The sequence below is a fragment of the Elaeis guineensis genome, chromosome 12 (assembly GCF_000442705.2).
Source record: "Elaeis guineensis isolate ETL-2024a chromosome 12, EG11, whole genome shotgun sequence".
In the NCBI taxonomy this organism is placed as follows: domain Eukaryota; kingdom Viridiplantae; phylum Streptophyta; class Magnoliopsida; order Arecales; family Arecaceae; genus Elaeis; species Elaeis guineensis.
This window is the reverse complement of record NC_026004.2, coordinates 79,003,841-79,030,288: the sequence shown is the minus strand read 5'-3', so window position 1 is coordinate 79,030,288 and position 26,448 is coordinate 79,003,841. Positions and strand designations below refer to the sequence as shown.

The following is a 26,448-nucleotide window of genomic DNA, read 5'->3' as shown; positions in this document are numbered from 1 at the left end:
AACATGACACTACTAGACTTGAAGACAAGCTGCAAAGTTTCCAAAGCCAGAACTAGAACCAGACTTCCATCTCCAACGTTAAGGAACCACTCATCCTCACGAAACTTTCTACTTACTTGCAGTCTCTGCAATGAATTGCACATATTAATTGAACTTCCGGTATCCAATATCTAGATAGTAGTATCACAAACAGAGAAATTACAATGAGTTATCATATAAGTACCTTGTGAAGCAACCATTTGCTTCTTTCTCTTGTTCTTAGGCCTATTCGGAACAAAGGTGGCTAGATAAATAGGACAATTCCTCTTTCAATGACCTAGCCTCTTACAAAAAAAGTACTCTGCCTGGCTCTTGTCAACTTCTGACGATTTGCTCTACTTAAGATCGGCGGCACGGGATTTCTGCATCTTTTTCTTTTTTCCTCTCCTAGAAGATTGACGACCTGCAGATGAACCTCCCACTAAATTCATCGGCTCTTTCTGGAGCTAGTGGTCCTTCTCAAAAGTCTGCAATAACCCTAACAAATTATGGTAGTTCACTGCAGGCTTCGTCATTCTATAATGACTGAGAAAGAGTAAGTAGGATTTCGGTAGCGAATTGAGGATAGCATCTTTATCTAACTGTTCATGCAACGGAAAGCTAAGTTTGCTAAAGCGTTCATTCTGCTCAATCATGTACAGTACGTGATTGGTGACTGAAGCCCCCTCTCACATATGGGCATTGAATACTGTGCAGAAGGTTGTCTCTCCGCATCCTCAGGGATACCGAAGGACTCATTCAATATTTGAATGATCTCCTCAGGCTGCGCATCCTCAAACTTACGGCTAAGCTCATCGTTCATAGCTGCCCTCATCACACAACGCACAGTCGTGCGGTCATTGAGCCACTTCATGTAAGTGTCTCTCGCGGCACGAGGAGCGTTTGCAGCAAGTTCTTCAAGTGCCTTGTCCGTAAGGATGTATAAAATTCTCTCGTGCTCCAAGATGATCTTCAACTTTCGATACCAGCTATCGAAGTTGGGTCCGATGAGCTAGTCGCTGTCCAACAGCGAATAGAGGGATAGTGTATTGACCATAACTGAAAGAAAAAACATAAGCCTATTAGTATATGAATTATTTTTAATCCTAAAGACATGGACTTTAGTCTAAAGGTTCTCTCACTATTTTTTATGAATTGATAGCCTCTACCTCCAACTCGAAATTACATTAATTCCTTAGTGGGTACCAGAATCCACACAGACTGCATTTGGGCTCGAGTGTGGCTCGGCCAACCCTAGTGCATCCATAGGTAGGTTCATAACCAATTGTTTCTCCAAACAACTTCTAGCAATTAGGTTTTGCCCCAAGCATCCCTTCAGCAGGCGTGTGGTACCTCCACTGAAAATTCTGGTTAGATCCAACCATTAACATGACAACACCAAGTGCATCCAACAAATAGATGTCAAGATCCGAATGTGGCTCGACCAACCAGAGCATCAATCCGAAAGTACATCATAAAGGTCATATGATGAATGACAATTCCAATATGTAATAGACACCAGGAGTGTGGCACCTCCAATACCTATTTGGAATATTTGACTTATTATCACGCACCTTAATGAAAGGCAATGATCAAATTATCTCATAACTTTATCATTTTATGAATAATTTAGAGAATTTGATTTCATTGACCTAAGAATAAGAGAAGAAGTTGACCTGCAAGTTGTAAATCCTCCCACTGACCTCACCGAGTCATGTAGAGGATTAGACACAAGCTAGTCTAAACACATCTAAATTGACTGATTAACCTTGATGGCATAGGTCTGCACGAATCGATTAGTGACCTAATCAAAACATAATCTACCATGTTGGTCAGGTAAGTGAGATCAGTAGGAGGGATGTGCCCTTAACTCACCGTAAATGCATCTAGGTGAATAGCTCCCAATTAAAAATCACTTGATCGAATCTGCCAAATTTACCTGAGACACCAACTGGTTAATTAGTTTCGATTTGGTTCACCAAGAGATTCGGGCTCAACTACGGAGCCATGATCATGGTTCATTTATTAGGTCAAAAACATGGATTTGATCAAACTTTAACTATTGAGGTTGATCTAGAGAAATTCTGATTTAATCTAATTCAATATTTGATTAGATTTAATCAATTTCTCTACTTAGTCCATATGTATTTCTAAACCTAGGTCTAACCCATTGGAAGGATCTGATTCAAGCTAACCCTTTACCCATCGATTTATGTAGTATCTTAATGATCTTCAATTCTCAAATCTAGATCATTCAAACTTAATTTAAAATTAAGTATGTAAAATGTGTGTTTCAATCTGTAGAACTATTCTATCAGAGTTTCAGGTAAAGCATACCATATGTTTCAATTAATGAAAACAAATTTTCATAATATATTTAACAATTAAACATGTATAGGTATGATCTAAACTTCATACATACATCTCATGCATCATGATAACTTTTAGATCAATACCGATTATATCTTATGTAACATGCTATTCAGATTTAAAATAATTTTATATCTGAATTTTATCTTATTGTAATAAATCATAAATCACTTTAGATCTAATCTAAACATGTTTATAATCAAAACAATACATAAAAATCTGTTCGCTTTTCTTGTTCATGATACCGGATCACAATGACACCCCTACACGTAATAAGAGAACCCATCGAATAAGCAAAAGAGAGATTAATCTCTTCGATCTCTTATGACCGAACGGTCTGGTGATCTCATCAATCCGAGTATTAGGCTACTAAGATCTAAAATCTAATTTCATATGTAATCACATCAACATGCAATTATTGACAAAACAATTTTATGTCATGAACATATCCTTAATCTTATCAATTATGTTCTTCATCTAATCTAATTAGATTTGATGCATTATATACATCATATCAAATCTGAAACACATCTTATACTGATTATAAAACATCAATTTCAAATTTGATATCATATAGAAAATTAATTAGATGCAAACATGAATGCATAAAGCAAGGTATGCTGAACCGGTACCACCGACCAACGGTACGATTCGGTATGGTTTCATACTATACCGAACCGACGATCCAAACCGAAAGAAAAAAAGAGAGAAATAGAGAAAAAAAGAGGGAGGGGAAGGAGCCGACGGCTCCGGGGCTCCGCCCACTTGACCACCCTCAGGCTGTCGGCGTCGGCTCGCCGGCCATCAGGAGCCTCGCAATGGAGGCACCGTCCGTCCGGTAGGTTCTCCGCCCCCCCTTCGAGCGCTCTCTCTCTCTTTTTGCTCTCTTGAAAGCCCTATCGAGCGATACAGGGCTCGGAAGCCCTCCGACGGCCGCAGCCGGCCACCGCCGGCCTCCGGCGGCTCCCACCTCCCTCCCTCCCCTCCTCTCTCTCTTTCTCACTTTCCGTTCTTTTTTCTTCGGTACCGTCGGTGTACCGATTTTATCGGCCGAATCGTGCCAGTTCCCCACCGGTCCGATACGAGATGGGGTGTACCGGCCGGTTCGGCACGGTATGGCAAACCTTGGCATAAAGATTAAATTTCTGATAAAATCTATTTTCGTGTAGTGCTGAATTCCGATAGGATTCAGATCTAAATATCCATCAAAATGGATCCAATTTAAATCTGAAATAAGCCCCACCTCATAATGAAAACAACAACATTAAAATTCTGTTAAAACAAATTTAAAACAGATTTTAATTCATGTTGTTATTCCACTAAAAATACAGCAACAGCAAAATTCTATTATAACAATCTTATAACAACATCAATCAACCATTGATTAGGATCATCTAATCCAATCAAAATCGGATCAGAAATTTTATATAAACAGATTTAAATCAGATTTAACGTCTAACATAAAATCTCAATTACATACAAACGTAAATAATCCAGAAAAATTCAGATATGCATGCATGTATCGCAGCCCTACTCTGATACCAATTGAAAGGAAGGAAAATTGTTTCTCTTCGGATAGTCCGAGTTGCATCTAAAAATTTTCTATTAATCTATATGAATAAGAATTAAATCCTTACCCGATTAGCAGCGGTACTAGAGATCAAATCTCTAAAAATCTGAAACAAACCTTCACGGAGGCCTGGAAGTGCAGACCTTTTACTTCACATACACGCCAGACAATGCAGGAAAGTGAGATGAACTCCGATCAAATCACCTTCGCAACCCAATCAAACGAAGGAGAGGTACTGGTGTGACACCTCACACCAACAAGGACGCCCAAGATGGGTCCCACGGCAAGGGAGGAGGGGCGGCAAGGATGGGGAGAAGCCAAGGAAGGAGGGAAGGAGCTCTCTGTTCTCACGCCTCTCTTTCTCTCTTCTCTCAATCTGATTTGTTTCTTATGCATCCATTGGTAGAAACCCTCTCTATTTATACATGAATCCCATGATCCAATAAGTATAAAACTCCTAATTCAAACATATTTTGAATCAATCCAATACTCATGAAAGGACTCCTACATAAGATAGAATTGAAACCACACAAGGCGCCCACAATACACCCATTCTCACACCCATATGGGACGCCCACAATCAACACCATATCAGGTGCTGGTCGGCCCAAAGGAGAGGGGAATCCCAATGCAAGTGGAATTCCGAATATCTCATCAAAATGGATCCGATTCGAATCCAATTTGAAGCTGGTTCGAAATAATTTCGAAAGACTGTCAATCCCAAACTCTTTAGGACTTTTGTACCAAGTCTAACTTGAAATTTGGATCCAATTAAGTTTAATTAACTCAGATCTAACCTGAAATTAATTAGCACTTAAATCCAATCTCTCATATGCTCCATAGATCATTGATTAGAAACTGTTCATCTCCGGAATCGAACCTGAACCTCATGTATAGTGCTAGCTAGACATAATCAACTCTTCAATCCCGTTTGACCCATAACTTAATTCTCAATCAAGTTAGCTTATATGTTCAATCAAATCAAATACTTTCAAATTGGACATATAAATATAGACCAATATTTTCCTACGGTGTCTGACTTATGTGTGCGACTCCATAGGTTCAAATACTAAGCCAGTAGCACAAAAATCAATTTCTGCACTAATCGACATACATCTAGCAATGGTTCCCGATGTTCCGATAGGTCGAATTATCGCAAAAGAATATTCTAGAGCCCATGCATATGGTTACCGCATAATTCATCCTTTTAATCCTGAATGCTCTAAGATGATCTCAGGTTAACTGTCAACCGAGATCGCTACATCTACATTGTATTTCAATCTTTCAAATCCATCTCATAGATTACCCTGACCAAGGCTTTACTAAATTGAAATACAACGATACATCAACTTCAATAATCCAGAGGGGTCAATCCCATTTTAATCCACACACAGACTTCGCAAATACTTGACTGTACCCAGTAGCCTTCCGTCATTTCATTAGAAATCCAAATAGTCCGGCACCAAAGCACAGTGAGTTGCTTGCAAGTCATTATGGTGATCTCATATCTGAAAGATACTTATACCCATATACTTCGCAAGCAGTTCTTGACAGCAGAACGCTCAGTAGGTGAGTCACTTGTTCAATAACGATGTACTCTTACATTTTATCTGTATGCCATACCAATGTCACCACACTCCTTGGTTAAAAAGACAACCAACCCATATGGCATACAACAACCTCCACTCGATAAACGTCATCGTCCTGTAATGACGTATCATTTGGTCACAAACATGTTTCAGAACTATACGATAAATCCTCTCTTTATTGTACACTAATATAGTTATAAGGACTTCATCACAACATAAGAGTTCAAAAAAGATATAACTTTGTGATGAAAAATATCAGAATAACTTTTATTCATTAATCAATAACTCATATACAAAGAGAAACTCAATCGTCACACGATTGATTTTAGGACACAATTTTCAACAGTTATATGGTGATTTTTCAAATCGGAAAGAATATGATAAACTCAGCATTTGTTATGCTGTACCGAACCGGTCGGTACACCCCGTATCGTACCAGACCGATGAGGAACCGACACGATTCGGCCAGTAAATTCGATACACCAGCGGAACGGAAGGAAAAAAAAGGAAAAGTGAGAAAGAGAGAGGAGAGGGAGGGAGGCCGGCGGTGGCTGGCTACGGCCGCTGGAGGGTTTCCAAGCTCCGTATCGTTCGATAGGACTTTCAAGAGAGTGAAAAAGAGAGAGAGAGCACTCGGGGGGAAAGGGACCTACCGGACGGACGGCGCCTCCGTCGCGAGGCCCCCAGTGGCCGGTGAGCCGACGCCGACAGCTTAAGGGCGGTCGAGCAGGCGGAGCCACGGAGTGGCTCCGCTCCTTTTTTTTTTGTTTTAAACTCATGAAGTCGGCAATCCAGTTGCCGACTTAAGAGATTTTTTAAAAAAAAACAAAAATCATGAAGCCGACAAACTATTTGCTGGCTTCACTTAAAACTATCTTTTTTAAAAAAACTCACGAAACAGGGGCATCGCCCCTGTTTCGCGCCTGCGGCACCGCGCGTGCGGACTGCGCCCTCCGACGGCCACGACGGCCAGCCGGAGGCCATCCGGCGGCCCCGCCAGCTCCTCCCTCTTTTTCTTTCTTCTTCCTCTCTCTATTTCTCTCTTTTTCTTCTTTCGATTTGGGTCCGCTTGCCTTCGTCGGTTCGGTACGATTTCGTACCGAAACCATACCGAACCATACCGTCGGCCGGCCGATACGGCCGACGGTACCGGTTCAGCATACCTTGATGATAGTTGTATGGCTCAATAATGGATGATAACTAAATAAAAGATCCAAATGACAAATGCAATAAGTTATCATTATTCTAATCTATTTTAAATATGATTATGGAAAGGTGGTATCAGAGGATACACAATTCCCAACAGTTATATGGTGATTTTCCAAATTGGAAAGGAATATGATAGTTGTATGGCTCAACAATGGATGATAACTAAATAAAAGATCCAAATGACAAATGCAATAAGTTATCATTATTCTAATCTATTTTAAATATGATTATGGAAAGGTGGTATCAGAGGATACCCTATTCTATCTCCCTCTTTTTGTAATAATCCTTCTTTCTTTCACCATGATTACAAATGCAGAACCCAATTGCAGAAGAAGAATTTTCATTCATTGGCAGCAAGCAGTCAATCAAGCCATCGATCAGGCATTAAGGTCATCCAAGAAGTGCACTTTAAATGGAAGATGAATGCTTTGATGTGAGTAAACAGGTTCCAAGTGCAATATCAAAATTCATAAGCTTCATCAAGGCTCCTTCCCACTAATTGGATACAAATTATAACTTAGAGAAGGAATGAAATATGGTGTGCATGATGTAGGGTACTGATACATATAAACTTGCATGCTGCTAAGATAAGATTAGCAGGTGTCTCAAAATTCTACTTTCCAAAATATATGTGTTGTGAAAAATAGCAAGTTAGTCATTTTGTAATGAACTAATACCACTAGAAATTTGCTCAAAGATCCACATTTAATAATTCATATCAGCCTAATGCCCAGAAATTGATGTAATATGACATTTTAAACCAACAAGTCCTCTTGATATCAACAAACTCCTTCAATGTTTGTCAGCTTGACAATCCCAAGGAACCAGATATCAAGAGAGAGAATAAATTAAAATAAAGTACTTAACTTCTAGCAATTAAATATTGGAGAATCAGCTATCCTTCAAGCACAATTTGGGGGTCTTTTTTAAAATTAAACGGTGCATTCCTTGATCCGATGAAATGAAATGGTCAATACGAAGTTCAAGACGAGAACACTGGAACAAACTAAATTAAAGATAACAAACAAAATATACAAACTGCCATAAATCAAAGACATATAGCAAAAAATTGAATCAAAATTAAGGAATGAGAAATGAATTTTTTGTGTTGTTAGATAAATATATTCAAGTTAATTAAACAGTAAGCTATACTTTCTCAATACAGCGAATATAAAAGAGCATTTTGAAGTATATGCACCTGAATGTATGTATTGGCAGCAGGAACAATGTGAAAATTCTCTGACCCAATAAAAGCTGAACATGGATGAGAAACATGTGAAATCAAATTTCAGATGTATAATCGATGTTCTGATCAATTAATGTTGCAAAGAATTAAGCATAAAAAATGAGTAATTATACCGAAGCTGGACTAAAGCTGTACAATCAATATTTGTTTAAAGCATACCAAAGAGACCAAATGTTAAGTGAAAACAATTTGGAAAAACAAAAAAAAAAAAAAAAGAAGAAGAAGAAGAAGAAGCATTCACTCATTCAATATTGCGTTGGAAATGAATCCCCCCCACCCAAAAAAAAAAAGGGTCTGGTACAAGAATTGTACTTATCAATAGACCTGTTAGATCTCCTTAATGTTATAACATGCATTAACGTGCTTCAGATATTACTTGACAATGTGGATTACAATGTCTATCATGATGGATATGGTTTACTTCTTGGAGACAAATACAACCAAACAATTTCCACAGGCATGATACTTTACCATTTCTCTACCTGCCAAGAGTCATGTCACTGGAATAGGCAAAGTTAAATCAGTTAATAACACCAAAGTACAATAGACAAGAGCCTTGAGAACTGGGATGATTAAGTACAAAACTTGTAGCTTCCCTATGATTGTCCATATCAGGGACAAGAAAAGTTGACCTAGATCTATCACAGTGCCCTTGATAACACTTTCTGTCAAAAAAAAAAAAGAAAACAGTACCTAACTCCCTCCATTTATTTTTAAAACAAAGAACCCTAATGCTCCTTTTGAAAATTTGTCATCTATCTAGTAACAAAATTAGCATGATACTAATGCATTTAATGAATCTAATTAGAGTCTTCATACACATTAGGACACACTAACACCTGCACTGTCCTAGAGATTCCCGGCAATTTTGTTCATCTATCCTTATGCTAGAACTTTCTGAACATACTTCAGTTGTGATATCGCAATCTGTCATTTCATTCGTCCTTCCAAATTTCCATGCTTCCCAACTGTTCACTTGGTTAAACCCTCAAACTTGAAGATCCTAGGCATGCCCATTATTACAATAATTATGCCATCAACACAAAAAAGAAGATGAACCAATAACCCAGCAGCAGATAACCTAGATGGCTAGGTATTGAACTTTCAGCCAAAATATTTTAGAATGTCATTGGGGGGATCAATATAACAAGCATATTATTGCATTAGGTATGACACAGCTGAAGCTATAAAGCCTTGTTCTTTTGGCTCTAACCATCATTATTTCTTTCAGCTCTAACAGTGATAATTTATTTCAAGCAAAACACAGCCTATTTTATATGAATAAATGAAACCATGAGGTTGCAAGTGTTCAGAGATCAGTTCAAATATGTTTCACCTAACTTAACCTAAGAGAGCATGGTAATCAAGTTTCTAGAGTATAATAAATTGATTCCAATTGGAACCAAACCAAAAATATCCAATTCTATGAAACAAATTATGATCTTTAATTAGAATTCTCTTGCACTCGTTTTTAGTGATCTATTGTTTTTATGCTTTTGCAGTTCTTCAGAAATTAAAAAAAGAAAATCAGAAATTTTCTTTAAATTGTGCATAATCATTATCTCTATATATGGTTTACGATTTATAAAATCTAATATTTTTTATTTTGGATTTGTAGGCTGAGAGAGAATTAGGCATTAGAAAATATTAGCTGTTGTCAGTGCAATTGCCCTTTGGTATATCCTTATATTTAATTTGAAACAAATAGGGACAAGAATTATAGACCTGGTCCATTGAACTTTTGGTTGGATATTGAGGTCTCTTATCCACTCTTTACAATATATTTGTTATGATTTTTAGTATAGAGAATATATTGAATATCTAATACCCTAAAATGTTGCACGTGCTGGAAATTCACCATGGGAGGGGAAAACACGCGGAAGAACTCCCGAAGGAGTTCTTCTCCAATTCAAGTTCCTAAGCCCTTAGGATTTTAGACCCAATCAAACTCAAACTTCCACCCTATTTGAGGTCTATTTAAAGACCTCAATCTCTTGGGTTTTCTTCACAAAAATCACCGATTATCCTTGGTCTTCTTCTCTCCTTTCATCCTATTTGCCAGTGGATTTGATCTTATTTTTGGCCACCAGAAATTAGAGCAAATCCCATCCAAATCAAGTAAATCTCTTCCATCTTATTCCCTCAATCTTTTAGGGACTTGAATCTTGAATCTTTGTTGAATTTTCTATAGAAAAATCATTTAAAAATCACTGTTTTCCAGATCCCCTGTTTTCCCCATGTTGTTTTGGTTTTTCCCTTCGCCGATTGTCATCGCTAGTCGCTGGATTTGGCTCGTTGGTCGCCGGCGTGGCCTGATCCTCCGATCACGAGGGTTGCCAGTGTGGGAGGGGGGGGAGGCTGTTCTAGTCGGGAACAAGAAGAGCAAGAGCTCCCCTTTTCCATGAAAGAAACGAAGAAAAAGAGGACCGTGCAGATCCTCTATCCCGTGAAAAAAAAGAAGAAAAAAAATTTTCTACCTTTGTCCCTCTCTCTCTTACCTATCTGGTCTTTCTCTCTATTTTCTCTCTCTACATACTTTCTCTCTCTAAGATTTTTTTCTCTCTCTTCAATATTTTCTCTCTCTACCATGCTTGTTGCTCTCTCTTCTCTTGGATTTATGAAATTGGAGACCTATCTTCCATGATTAATTTGATCTTATTTTAGAAATTTAATTTGAAAAACACACCCAATTTCCGATTCGATCTTAAGTGGAATTTTGATTTGGAATTTTATTTTGATTTAGTTATAAATTAGAAGTAATATGAAAATATAATTTTGAATAATAGATTCTGAAGAATCCTCTCAAAATTAATCAATCAGTTCGTTCAATGTTCTGTGAAAGGTCAGTAATGAACTTTCTCGAGATATTTCATAATTTATTTTGAAACAAATAATTAATCATTGATTTATGCATAGTTTATAAAACTGTGTTTTGAATGACAAGTGATTTATGAAATATCCTGATTTATTAATTTATTATGGAATATGTATTTGTTTAATAAAATTATGATATCTATATGTTATGTTACAAAAGTACTTTGATACGAATCGAATTTCATGCTCTTAGCCTATGTTCTGGACTCCGCCAATGGAGGTCATACGTTGGTTTTTGGATCCCGCCAATAGGGGTTATACGTTGGTTTTAGGATCCTGCCAATGGGGGTCGTGCATTGATTTTTGGATCCTGCCAATGAGGGTTATATGTTGGTACTCTGTTTTGGGCCCTAACATGGGGATAAGTGTGGTCATAGTTATTTATATGTTGGTACTCTGTTCTGGGCCCTACCATGGGGATAAGTGTGGTCATAGTTATGGCTGTTGAGTTATATACATTCTGTTTTGAATTGGATATATGTTTATGTAAGTATATGAATATCTAAAAGGATTTTGATTTGCATCGATTAGCATGAAATATATTCTTACGCTTATTTATGGCATTTATTTTCAAATATCATATTTTATATCTGGAATATCTAGTTGAGATATTCGTTACTGACTGGACTTCCGAGCTCATCATCTTTTCTTCATTTTTCAGATTCTGATAATTAATTACGATCGTGGGCATTAATTTTAGGAAAGAGCTTTTAAAGACGAGATTTGGCACTGCCAACTTCGTTGAACTTAGATTTATTTTTATGTTATTTTTAGTGAAACTTTATTTGATGTAAGATATTTAATTTAGTTATTTGAATTGAAATTGAATAATAATTATTTGAATTTTATTCTGTTATAATGCATTGATATCATGATGAGATGCCTTCCATATTTATAAGGAGAGTTTTTTATGAGTGTGTGACGGTTGCCATGACCCTTAGCTCATGATACCGGATTGGGGGCGCAGCAATTAATATGGCATCAAAGCATAAGTGGATAAAACATAAGTCATACAGCTTGACATTGATGAGTATAGTAGGGTAGACATTAGGGACACTGGGATGTTAGACTATGATGAATATGATAGAAAAAAAATCATCATAAAAAATAAATAAACTTAATAAGGATATACTACCATATAGGTTATCATGCCTTCTCGTCGAATGGCAAGGATTACTCAAAGAGCTGTGAGGGAGGCATCACGTGGCAGCACTCCCCAACAAATTGGTGGCACCCCCTAGCAGGAGGGAGTTGTTGATCCTACTGGAACTACTCCGACAGCACGTCAGGAATTGGACATGACTCAATTAATGCAAACTTTAGTTGGGATGATGCAAATGCAGCAACAAATACAACAGCAACTGCTTGAACAGCAACAGACATAATAAGATGCACAACATCAGCATTCACCACAACAACATAGATATGGAGGGTAGTCGGTGCAGCAAAACAACATTACGGAATTCGAAAAGCTAGCTCTTCTAGCTTTCAAAGGGACTACTGAACCTTTGAAAGCTGACAACTAGATCATGGAGAAAGCCTTTGCCATCCAAGAGTGCCGCGATGACAAAAAGATTCAGTATGCAGCCTATTTACTACAAAGAGAAGCATTCAACTAGTGGCAGCGACTCGAACACAAATATGAACAAGATGGAGAATGACTTACCTGGGAGAGGTTTCGAATCGCATTCTACGATCAATATTTTTCTCGGAGCGTAAGAATCCAAAAAGAGCAAGAGTTTATTTATCTGAAACAAAAGAATACGAGCATGATTGAATATGAAGCCAAATTTACAGAGCTGGCTAAATTTGCTCCAAGATTAATGGATGGTGAGCAAGAACAAGTTCATAAATTCGAGATGGGGCTGAGGATTGATATTCGAAAACAAGTAGTTCCGTATGAGTTGGCTACTTGTGCTGATGTGGTAAACAAGGCACTGATATTGAAAGAGAGGTTAATGAAGAATATGCAGAAAGGCAAAGAAAGCAAAGAAAAAAAGCCAAATCAAATGATATACAAGGGAGAAATAGTAAGGACACCAGAAACTCAGCTAAAGGGGAAATAGAGACGGTGGATTGATCGTGAGCGATGCTTTAGATGTGGCAAAAATCATGCTGACAAGGACTGTCGTTGGATTTCAGGTGCTTATGTTATCCGTGGTCAGATGGATCATAAAATCACTAACTGTCCGTGAAGAATGATATGATGACATGTTTCTCTTCAATTTGCATTTGAATTAGACTAAGGGATGGGTTAGATCAGGTCAGGCAAAGTATGGGTAAATATTACTTCCTGAAGATTAGAAGGATGATCTTAACATTTATTGTGCTTATACCAAAATCCATACCGATTGCCCAACAATATGATACAATATGCAACCATGCCATTCCATTACAAGCCCGTACCAACACAATAAAGCCAAAGAGGGAGAAGGAAAGAGAGGAAAAGAAAGATGAAGAGGGAGGGAAGGAGAGGAAGAGAGGGAGAGGGAAGAAAGAAGGGAGACAGAGGGAGGCATTGGGAGGTGGAGGGAGGGGAAGATGGAGCGGAAGAGAGAGAGGGAGCGGGGGGAGATAGAGGGAGAGGGAGTAGAAGAGAGAGGGGCTTTCGAGCCCCCATCTCCTCCGATGCGTGAGAACGGGGCTTCAGCCATTTTGTTTTTAAAATTCTTTTTAAGTGGAGTCGGTGCCAACTTTGCTTAAAAGAAATCCAAAAGAAAAAAGAGGCTAGAGCCCCTATTTCAGTTCAAAACAAGGGCTCCGCCCCTATTTTCGCACATCTCTCCTCTGGCTTCTCTCTCCCCCTCCCTCCCTCCGTCTCCCTCTCTTCCTATCTTTCCTCCTCTCTCTCCCCCTCCTTCGCTGGTTTCTCAAATTGAGGGGCAGAACCATGCCAATCTACCTTTAGTACGACTCAATACACCCCGAACCGAGTAGTTTGGGGCGGTACAACATTCGTTGGATGACCTAGTTCCTGTTCTTTTAACCTCCTCAAGCAAAACTAAAGAGGAACAAGAATAACGCACATATGCTTGTGTCTGTGCACATGCTTGTGCATGTGTCTTTGCATGTGTGTGTGTGTGCGAGAGAGAGAGAGAGAGAGAGAGAGAGGGAGAGGAGAAAAATCATTGAATCTGTCATAGACCAGGTTAGAACACTATGCAATTGCTGGAAAGATGTTTGAGCTTTTGAATTCTAACATCTCTACATCTTGTGAGGTAGGGAAAGATGGTTGACATTAAATCACCACAAGGCTACAAGAATGAAAGACAACAAGAGAACAGGAAGCTGATATTTCAGAATGACCATTATATGATTGTAGGGAAGGGAAGCAATATACCTAAAACAAGGAAAAATGAATTAGAAGTCTTAAAAAGTAGTAGTCTTTTCAAGTTATGTCTCTATAAAAAAGAATACATAGGTGGAAAGACAAGTTAACTGCTTCTAGGAGTAAAATAGACAGGTTGTGATCTCTCATGTTATGATATTTACATGTTTCCTAACTTGCTAGGTCCATGTTGATCAGCATAGGTCACAGTCACATTATTAGCTGAGCCAGATAGACCAAACGAATTGAAATTTAGAGGTATATTATACATGTGTATATATGTATGGATGACACTCGAGATATATGATACATCCAACAAGAGATTTACTACTCAATTCAAGTGAACAACTAGTTTGATGATGAGGATTGATCAAACAATTAAAATAGAATAGTGAACAGTCCAAACAGTGTACTAATTATTTTAGTGTAAAAATGAAAAAGTATATTCGTTCCTTTTGCAAATTATTTTCTTGGATGAAGAGTTTCTTTAATGTCTAAAATGGTTCACGGAACCGCCGTTCAAGGCAGTTCGGGGCATTCCGAATCGTACTGGTGGCTAACCAGTGCGATTCAGACATTCGATTTAGAATGCCAGCAAAAACAGAGTGAGGAAGAAGAAAAGAGAGGAAGAGAGAGAGGGGAGAAAAGAAGAGAGAAAGAATAGTGGTGGCCCACTGAGCTCTTCGCGGCTCCACGATCCTCCGCGAGATGCAAGAAGAGAGAGAGATAGCGAGAGAGAGAGAGAGAGGAAAAAAGAGAAAAAAAGGGTAATGTGGCACGAAGGCCGTCAGAGGGCCGTTGGGTGGCCGCAAGATGGCCAAATCAGCCCCGCGGTTGCCGCGAGTTTGAAATAGGGGCGATGTCCCTGTTTCATCGCTTTTTTTAAAAATACAATGAATAGTGAAGCTGGTGGCTACCGAGCAGCCTCCCCACCACCTTCCCCTCACTCCTCCTATCCCTTCCCCTCATTCTATCTCTCTCTGCTCTCATTTTTCGTTCGATGGCCACCGTCGATATCTCTGTCGGCCTCCCTTTCCTTCCCTCCCTCTTCCTCCTTCCCCCTCTTTCTCTCTTTTTCCTCCCCAGTTCGTCCCTCGTTTCCATGTTGGTTCTAACCCAATATGGTCTAATACAAAAGTGTACCAACTTGTACCACTAGCCGACTAACACAGGATCTGATTTCAAGTCGGCAATCCTTGGTCTAAACTTTAAAGACTAAAAAAGCCTAGAGCTTGATAGATGGGTGTATCAGTTATAAGGTTGATAGTTGTTATTCTAAAGACGGTTGTTATCCTAAAGACAATTGAACCACCACTTCAATGGACATATATCACATGATATTTCATATCTCCAAAAGATCTTTAAGATATATCTTACTAGGGCATTCAAAACCAAGGTTTGCAATATTTGTGCATACCACCCTTTATAGAAAGCACTATACAATACCAATACCAAACCAATACTCAACACTGGGAACGTAACAAGTGTTGGTATACTAAACCAACCATCATACCAAGCATTATACCAACATGGTATTGGCACGAGGTTCGGTACTGAGATTGCATACCTTTTTTAAAAAAGGCAAAAAATGGATAAATAAAAAGATAATCGGGCCAAATTTTGGATTTCAATATGATTTCATGACATATTGTAGATCTACAGATGATCTAAGCAATGCAGCCAAAACCATATTTTTTGTTAAGCCTATAACTTTTTAAATTAACAAATAGATTTTGGATTAAAAATATTAAAAATAATGATCAAAACACTTCTGTTAAACTTATTTGGGAGTATACATGCTATTTTATGTCTAAATTTCTAGCAATTTCTACAAGTTTGGGCATGATCATGAGTGTAGAGATCTAGGCCTAAATTTAAATAAATTTGAAAAACAAATGGTCTTTTGTGCACACCCATGGGCTTAAAAAAATACAGATAGTCCCCTTGATAGACTGCTACATGGATCCAAATTAAAATTAATTTTCTGAATCATATATATTTAAATATTTTTAAGTAAAAAATAACTAACAATTTATAAATAACACAAAAAATTATGAAAAATTAGTATTATGTGTGGATGATTCACTGGTCCTTTCTGAAATAGAAATCTATTTTTTTTGTTTTAATGAAAATTCATTATTTTTAAACAATTAATTAAATAATGATCAATTGAAATATGTATCATATCTAGTTGGGTTGTACGTTAAACTGAATTAAAATTGAGATATGTATCATCTCAGCAGAATAATCTCCCTCTCTCTCTGCCCCCCCCCCTCCTCCTCCCTCCCAGCAACTTACAGGCTTCTTTGCAACCCATGTGGTATAAATAATATTTTTTGTTATTAATGTTTGATCTGCCTTGAGATCAAGGACAGATTTCATTTTTAATCCTCAGAAAATTAATCCTCAGAAAATAGAACTGAAAGGCTATTTCAATATTTCATAAATCCACATGTTTTCTCATAACAAAATGACAAAAATAAAAATGAAGTCAAGGCATAAAACTGATGCGATATCATCTGAGCAACAGCCATAATTTCTATAAGGCTTCTCATATACCTGCTAGTACTTGTGTACCCAACAATCGTGAAAAAAGAAACATTCCTAAGCCACAAGCGAAAGCAACAAAGAGTAACATGGATATCTGATGTTGTGCTAACTGTTTATCCTGCATTGACAATGTCACATTAGTCTACGTTCTTATATGATAGAAAGCATGCCAAGCAAAAACAGCACAAATTAGAAAATAATTGTTTAACACCTAGAGCTTCTTTGAGGTGCATCTGGGTAGACAAATACTGTTGCAGACCAGTAAAGCAATGAAATAGTTACTAAAGAATTCAAGAAATGCTAAGCTGCATTTATCATAGGGATTCACTGATCTAGAATCGAAAGCAAATTTCTATCAACATCCATTATAGTACACTAACGCATTTTTATGCATTTAATGTATCTAAGCCTTTTTCTAGAAAATGAATTCTTGTGTTTCTTACATCATGAATGCCAAATCATAAGCTAGTTAGGAAGCAAATATTGCTGAATGGTAGCACAGGACTTTTTGGAATGTTTTATGGGGATCTCTATAATTTAAGCTAGACAAAACAAGATTTCAATGACTTCCATGAAAGAAACACCCTTTAGAATTTGCCAGCTACCTTTAAAAGTTTAACTTATATGTTTGAGTAAAGATTACTGGTAAAATAGATAAGAAAAGCCCTTATTGAACAGAACTGATATATTCCTATTCAAATACACTAAAAAACAAGCAGTTAAGGAATGAACATCAGTAAGCAGAAAGTCCCTTGCAGCTCTCAAGCCTCGGTGTTCATAAGTGTATCTTACCTTCTCTCTTTCTGGTTCTCCTTTTGTCCAGGGAAAGGCAAGAATATTTGTAGGCACACCCTACCAACATAACCTTCCACCTAATAACCGTGCCAACAAGGACGTGCCTAAAGCTATTTACTTCTTCTAACCAAAGCTTTTCAGGTGAGTTACAAGGTGTTCTTTCAAATTCCACTTAAAACACTAGAAAACAAGTCAACCCAACTATATAAAATCAAATTTCAGAGATGCAACAACTATAGTGGCAAATTTACTTCTGTATACACAATTGAGGTGAATTTAAGGCAAATAATAAGAACAACCACATGGTAAAGATTTGTCTCTGTACACCATTGTTGACATAGAGATTGAAAAGTATACTGCTATATGGACCAGTTATTTCATGGAAAAACACTTAGACAATACAAATCCCAAGGCACTTCCTTTGGTCAATTAGAGCTCTACACGACTTCTTGAATTTCTTAGTCTTATTAACAAGATTAATAGTTTGATGAAGAATAAATATCCACAGCACTAACGCATGCAAAAGAGTGAGTTTAAAATTATGTAAGAAAGAAATCAACATCATGTGATTTCCCATTTACCTTAAAGTTACTTTAGTAAGTTTCTCATATTTCTCTTGGCAGTGCAGCAACAATGGATAAAATTATGGTGATATATCTAGCTGATGGGACCGGGGTACAAACAATTTAGGGTTGCATAATGCAACAGCTAGTGCTCTCTTCAACTACAATGCTAGCATCAAAGCAACCTACTAGTGCAATACATACATATATATACATATATATACATGTATACATACATACATACATACAGATATATGTACATATATGTATACACACACACACACACACACACACACACACATATATATGTATCTACATATGTGTATGTATACATATATGTACATATATGTGTATGTATACATATATGTACATGTATGTATGTATGTATGTATGTATGTATGTATATGTATGTATATATATGTATCTATATCTCTATATATGTATGTATGTATGTATGTATATATATGTATGCATATATATATATATGTACATATGTGTGTGTGTGTGTGTCAAGGTTATTGATGCACAGTTTTTGTCTGTGGTACTTAATCATGTTTTACATCATATATCTAATCCTGGTTTAATTTCTCCAGAAGACATATGACATACCAGTTCTAATCTGCATGTGTGGTGTTCCATTCGCTCATAATCATTGACCAATCAGAGGGATTTCTACATTTTCAAAAATGAAGTTATGAGAAAAAAAATCAAATTCTTTTCCACAATAAATGTTCCTTGAGAAGCATTAATATTACCTTCATAATATCATCAACACTCATTTTAAAAGAGTAGTATATGAAACTTTCATATTCTACAGCATCTCCTTTAACAAGATCTTCAAAATTTCGATTGTTGGCAAAAATGTAAAGTATGGTTGGCAACTATGGTTCAAAGTATCACGTGCAAAGGGCATGCTGCCCATGTTGATAACCTTGTGTTTAAAAATCAGTGTTTTGCCTTCACTAAAAGAATATTCATTGAAAAAGATTTCATGAGGCATTTTAATGTAACATTTTCATAAATAAAATGATGATGTAGGTGATGTAAAAACTTGAAATCAAATCCTATAAACAATCAAATGTAGTCATAGCTATTTTGATCAGTTCTGAAGGGAGATTAACTAAATGGATGTATGTGTCAAGACTAGCAATATCCTGACTCATTGCTAATTGTTCAACTAGAGAATTCCATGGGTCTAGCGAAGTTTTCCATTTAAGACTTGTTTGATTCGCAAGACGAATTTTTCTTCTCAGGAAGTTATTTCCTGAAAATAGAATTTTGACATGTTTGGTTAACCATGAGAAAATGACTTGTTGCAGAGTAACTTATGTTTGGTTAAGCATCCATGTTCCTAAAAAAATTATGTAAAATACCTATTATACCCTTGTAAATACAAGACCATATCTTTTTGCTCCTAAACTTTATATAAATATTTATATAATATTTATATTAATATAAATATAATATTAATATATTATAATATAATATTAGACTATAATAATTTATTATGTTAATATAATACTAATATATATTAATATAATATTAATATTTTAATATAATAAATTTATTAATATAGATATAAATATAATATTATATTAATATAAATATTATATTAATATTAATAAAAATATTAGATTAGTATAAATATTAAAATAATATTAAAATATAATAAGTATTATAATATTAATATTATATTCATATAAATATTAGGATAATATTAATATAATATTATATTACTATTCAATATTTTATCTGAACCATCCATTGATATTTTGTAAAATCTTAGCCGTTGATCTAAAGAGATATTTTAGAAAAAAACAAAATAGCACCACTTTTCATCTCATAGGAAGTGCTAAAACCCACCTCTCCCATGAGTTTCCACTTCTCATGAAATGTGGGAAGTGACTTTCCATAGAAAGAATTTTTTTCACTCTCTCTTCTCTTAAAATTCCAACCAAACAAGAGACCCATGTCCACTTCTCAGGAAGTGCCTCTTCCCCCCTCTACTTCTCGTCAACCGCATGGATCCTTAAAGGGTTCCACCTCCCCTCTTCTAATCACTCTGGTGGTATGATGGGATCATGATGCTTTCAGAGTTGAATCATCATAAAAGCATTCCAATTTCCAAAACTTACGGATGGAACTAGAAGATTTTGCACCATAATTCAAATGTTTTTAATGGCCAAAACCAAAGTTTAGTCAGTTTAATTATTGTTCAATGATTAGATACTGATTTTGCATGAATTTCATTGACTATGAATATAACAACCTAGGACCTCATCCAAAAAAGCTTACCAGAAGGTATTATTTGGATCCCTTGGCCCTATATAAGTACTCAAGATTTTTTTCACGAATAATCGATATGAGACTAAATACAAACTCGTATGGATCCTCACATACTCCTGTTTAAGCCCTGACGTCCTCATCAAGCTGAGGGTCCAAATCCATACATCTATTCATAAACACCACAATCAGCCCATTGTTAGCGCTAATGAACCTTTGCTACGGTATCCCCTAGTCTACATAGGCCATAGGCCAAGTCAGCTTTAATACCATTTGTAGCGACCCAGGACCTCACCTAAAAGGACTAGCCAAAAGGTATTATTTGGTTTTCTTGATCCTGTATGAGTATGCAAAATCTTTCCAGCGAATAACCAAAGTGAGACTAAATGCACACCCATAAAAGTCCTCACATAGAAATTATAAGTAAATAGTTTCCATTTACCAGGAGGTTACTGCACAACGTCATTTTGAAAGGCTACAAAAAAGTGGCCAATCCCCCTCCTAATAAACATATATACATGTGTGCTTTCAGACTATATCAAGAGATATTTTCCCTCTCTTTATATTGTGTGGGAGGCATGAAATGGGTACAAGGCCCTGCAAAGATTTAATCTTATGGGCACGAGGTTGCTAGCTGTTCGTCAACTTTGTTTTTTCCTTCTTCATCTCCATTTCTAATTCTCTCTCCATTCCTTCTCCTCCTGTTTCATTTCATTTCTGCATTTATTACTTTTCATCCATCTCAACTATTTGAAATCAGGACCTAACCAGACTCTGAAGTGGAAACTCAACAGCCTAGGCCTGGCCAACCATCAATAGCAGCCAGTCCTGTGTAGCTGCTTCCCAATTATGGAATGCTTTATCTCATTCTTTTGGTACTTGTTCGGATTCCAGAAGAGTCTCCTCTCAAGTCCAAATTTTCTCCTTTCACTGCTGCACAAATACCCCTAAACCAGCCTCCCTGCTACATCAGGTTTGATTATCAAACCTACTAAACTTGAGCCAAGATATTCTGCAGTGGTTCCAGACCAATTACGAGTGCATAAGCCCTTCCATATCGCTTTTCAAGCCTATCTGCCTGCTTCGGTGTTAGATTTGCTTCTAAGTCCATGAAACTTAATGATTTGGACTATGAGACCTTTGTTTCTTGATATCTTTGAACAAATTTGATATAAATTGTTTAGAACAAGAGCTGAGGTACCACTATCAATACAGCATGGTACATACCATGCTATAACTACCAACACACTGTACATCTATTGGTGTAGGCATAGCAAAAATGAGATGCAAGACAGAATCACACAAGGGGCATAACCATACCAGTCAGTGTTGGCCATACTGCCCTATACCATCCGATATAGGGCATACTATACCATTACTGGTACGCTGTACGTACCATAGCGACACTGTTATACCCATCCATACCGCATGCCAACCCTGTAAAAGGATGGTACCGGTAATGGGGTTCGGTACTGAGACGGTGAACCTTGATGCTAGTACTTTAACGATATCATAAGGTAAGGACACTATGAAGCAGCGCATGTAAGCACTTGAATTCTTTGTTTGGAAAGTCTTGCAATGGCTTCAACTTGAGCAAAGCATGGTCATAATCATGCAACATCTAAATTTTCCTTGGTTATCACTAAATTTGTTCTTCTTGTGGATTATTGCCATATATTGCTTATTTATATGTTAAGATAACCCTTTTAGTTTTAAGTGCTCCAATTCATATAGTGTGATTTTATCTCTACATCATGATTATTAATTGCCACTCAATTAGCGTTGGCATGATTTTCATAGCTCATAATATATTGCTTGTGCATTGTTTGTTGGAATGACCGTAAGTTCCCCATTTAATTCTTGCATATATTTCATTAGAGTTTAAATTTTATATTGCAGAAAAAATATTGGCTTTTAGCATCACTGTTAGAATTATATTAGTTAGGGTTTAAAATTTTATTTATGTTTTTGTCATTACATAGATTGTCCCTAGGGCTGCTCTGCATCATTCCAAGCAAATCCACTTTATGAGGCCATGAGGCAACATCAAAGCATTGTAGTAGGAAGCCACTGAACCTACTACTGAGCCACAGGATTGTTGATGGCGTCTTCTCTGGTGATCCTATAGCATGAGTGTAAAAATTAATAGAAATCCTATATAGACATATGCATAAAGAATAAATATCTTAATAATGGTACCAATTTTAAGGCTACAAGTTCGAAGGTTGTTGAGGGACCACAGTTTGTAATCAAGAACAGATGCAGAAAAGATTTTAGAAGGGAATAACCAATAGGCAAGTTGCTTCTTCTATGGGTAAGATTACCTTTGCAGAAACAATACTGAGAACCTTCCAACTTATTACCCCTCTTTCTTAGGCTCATGTGGCCATCCTAGCAAATATATGAAAGCATCTAAACATCTAAAACATATTCATGGAGAAGTGATGTAGAGGTAGACTAAAGAAAAAGATACATCTTATCTTATCGACATGAGATATTTACACAATGAAGTACCCTTGCATGAGTAGTTGCTCCTCAATATGCAATCAAGGAGACTAAGGAATGGGAAGGACAAGATCTAAAATATGTAAATATAGAACAAAAACATAGGGGAAGGCAATTTCTTTTCTCTTTTTCTCTCTTTGGTGGGGGCGGGAGGGAGGGAGCATGATTGAATGGGGAGGGGTATTGTTTTATGATATAGTTTTAATGGAGATAATAGAAAGATAAATTATGCCTTAATTTCTGGTGTGGCAAGAAAGTCTCCATTTTGTTCAGAAAGCCATGACAAGGAAATAATGAGGAAATTAAGAAAGTATGCATTTTATATTTCTTTTCTTTTTTCAAAGCAAAGGTAGATTAGAATGGTAAAATTGCTGGATTTGGTAATGCAATTCCAAAGGATAATTTTTTATAAATCCTATTATACATAGCATGCTTTCAAGATTGCTACCAAATTTAAGAATTGGAAAATCCAACAGTCCAAACAACAATGCTTTTGTTAAGGAGAGCATCCTAGTTTAAATCCTCATTATATTTACATGAAATGGTCTCTTTGCTTAGTGGAGGATGAAAAAATGACTCTTTCTTTTACATTACTTTTAATTCACTTGGTCAAAATCTCATTAAAAAATCTAAAATCTAAACGATTTTATTAGTAGGTAAATTGATGCCACAACTTCCACCACCACCCACCACCAAGGAAATTTGATGGAAAGAAATAAGAATTCTCTAAAGCAAAACCTGAAAGTCCAGTGTTTGTCAGAAAGTCAATAAATATTTGCCAGTGATCTGACAAAGCTGCCTTTTTGTTTTGACACTGACCCTAAGCATGCTCGATATCTATTTCTTTTTGGTTTTAATTCGTTTCATTTTCATGGATTGCCATCATATATTATGCCTCACCAAGGATCAAATGCAACCTGTGTAAGTTTTTTTATATTTTTTTATTTTGGACAATTTTTTGCCGTAGGTCAAATAAAAAAGAAATGTAAAGATGGTAAGAAGAAGGAGGTAAAAGGATGAACATTACAACTAATGCATCTCTGTGTACATGTGTTTACATCAAAATTAACCCTCATGGACCAATCAAGCAATGAGCGATCACTTAAGAAACTGATTAATCAAATAACCAAGGACTAGGTTAAAATTGTTCACCTGATCAAGCGTGCAGTTAGGAAAAAGATAGCTGGCCACTTGTCATTCATCCAAGAGACCACTTGGAGGCAATTTTTTTGCCGAAATTAACCACCAACGGATAGTTTTTCATGGAGAAGACTACCTAAAGGATGTTATTTCCAGCAATAAGCATCATTTTTTTTATTCCATAAGAGCATAAGGATAACTTCAATTGCTCTCCTCTTTTTCCAAAACATTTGAGATCTGACACTAATAACTCTAGCAAGCACCAGTCGTTTTCTACCTTACAACCCCATGGAGTACATGGACTAATGACTCCCTCCCAGGATCCTCCGATCCAAAGTCATTCTTGACAATGAAGGATCTTCCAACCATTAGTAAATGCAGTTCCAATTCTGTCCAAAGAACGAAAGTTCAATTTGCTTCCACATAGATGTTGACTGACCCAAAGACTGAAGGCTCAACCTAATTCCGCGCGCATGTTAAGGTTACCAAAAATCAACTTGCTTGCATAAGGAGGTCGAAGGACCCATAGAATTGAGGGTCAACCTGCCTGCACAGGGAGTTTCAGTGACTAGTGAAGTTAGTGGACAACATCTTTCTATTATCAAGGAAGCGGCTCGAGTCTCACCTACAAGCAAAAGAGCCGACTTACTTCTGCTTCTATGCACGGTTCGAGTAACAGAATTGGTTAAGATTAGAGCAATATAAATGAGTTATTCCCTCTGTTCCTGCCATGTTTAATTCTTTGATCACGTTGTATCGCAATCTTTATTAATTGGATCCATTTGTTATTTCTTCCATCTCTTTTTATTTGTTTTCTTTACATCAATCACTCAGCAAATTTAAAGTCCTCTTACTTGAGGCATAAAAGGAACCTAGCCGCCTCCAATCAATCTATGCCATGATCGATCATGAAGAGGAATTTTAAAAAAATTCGAAAATGATATGTGTTTACAAAAATATTAATTAGACTGACAATTTAAAATCCCTAAGAAGCAATACAGTAACTATGCATGTTTTCCATCACTTGATATATGTAACTTTTGGTTTGCTTTTTGCACGCATTTGAATTTATCTTAGCCATCATGAAGAAAGTCAGCAAGAAGAAATATAGTCCGATAACATACAAAATTGATTACAGTGCGCATTAAAGCAGATTGGTCCCTAACATTCATTTTAAGCAGAGAAATTAAACAAGGCCGACCTTTTTAGCAAGCGAAGTGGCGACCATATTGGAAGTGGCAATGGAGAGGAACATGAACACATAGCACAGGTAATCACAGAACACCGTCCCCGGTCCTATTACAACCCCAACCACAAAAATCACCAAAAGTGAAAAGATGAAGACAAGAAACAACATTAGGTGAAGCACAAAGGGGTATTACCCAAGGCAGCGAGCTCCAAGGAGCTCCCCTGGCCAATAACCATAGTGTCAATGAGGCTCATGAGAGGCCCACATATCCACAGCCCCGTTGCAGGCCCCGCGAACAAGACAATCTCCTTCATCTGCGTCCAAATGCTCGGTGGGCCAGACTCCAGCTCCTCTCCGGAAAGCGTGAAGGCCTCGGCGATGGTGCCATCGCCGCCGCCACTGTCAGGCAGCTGGGATTCTTCGGCATGGGATGAACAAGCCCGACTGAGCCGTCCACGGCCGGAAGCATCGGGCGGAAATCGAATTCTCGGGATAGAAGGGAGGAGAGGAGACCGGGGAGAGAGAAAGCGGGATGGGAAGGGCCGAGGAGGGAGGCGGGTGATAGAAGAAGCGAGGGGGAGAGGGCGGGAGGAGAGGAGGCGGATGTCCATGGGAGAGACGAGAGGACGCGTGGTTAGGTGCGGGACAACTTTAATTCTTGACGATGGGGTTGAAGGGATTTGGCCATCGGGAATGGAACGCTTGGGATGAATTTGTTGGTACTGAGGCGCATTTAGAAACGTGGGGTTTTCGGAAGTGCGCGCGGATGCGAGATTGAGCGAGTCTTGGACGGAATGTAAGAGGATCGATCGGACGACAATATGCCGCCTTGAAGACGTTGTGAGAGGCTTGTACGAGAGGGGTATCAAAAATGCTTTATCTAAATAATTTTAAAAAAAAATATTTATAAAAATAATTTAATTTTTAATTTATTTATTAAAATAATATAAATTTTATAAAATATCATTTTGAATGACGTTTTATAATGTCTGAAGATGTGTTATCCACTTACTTATTTTAGCTGGCAAAAAAAGGACAACCAAGATTTGTTATCCAGTTGATCTACTTACTCAAAAGGGTACCAAAGATTTGTTATCCAGCTGATCTACTTACTTATTTTAGCTAGCAAGAAAAGGAAAAGATTTGCTATGAATCCTTTCTTAATCAGCTTAGCTAGCATTCTAGATCATTCTTTTGAATTCTAGATAGTCCTTTTCAT

General features: G+C 37.1%; 1 protein-coding gene across 13 annotated transcripts in view; it reads right to left on the bottom strand.

The window, feature by feature from the left end:
* The window catches only part of LOC105033277 (protein DETOXIFICATION 46, chloroplastic), a 137,525-nt gene extending 111,520 nt beyond the window's left edge, over positions 1-26,005 (bottom strand). For 2 of the 13 annotated variants that reach the window (XR_012135687.1, XR_012135686.1), the window contains exons 1-4: positions 25,423-26,005; positions 25,242-25,336; positions 16,764-16,872; positions 7,955-8,010 (exon numbers count right to left, since the gene is read on the bottom strand). Coding sequence is in view for 6 of the 13 variants with exons in the window: in XM_073246281.1 (XP_073102382.1) it covers positions 7,955-8,010; positions 16,764-16,872; positions 25,242-25,336; positions 25,423-25,840 (678 nt within the window). In the remaining 7 variants the exon portion in view is untranslated. The remainder of the gene's footprint in view (positions 1-7,954; positions 8,011-16,763; positions 16,873-25,241; positions 25,337-25,422) is intronic. The other 11 variants (XR_012135684.1, XR_012135685.1, XM_073246280.1 and 8 more) reach the window with 9 other exon arrangements.
* Between the last annotated feature and the right edge of the window lie 443 nt (positions 26,006-26,448).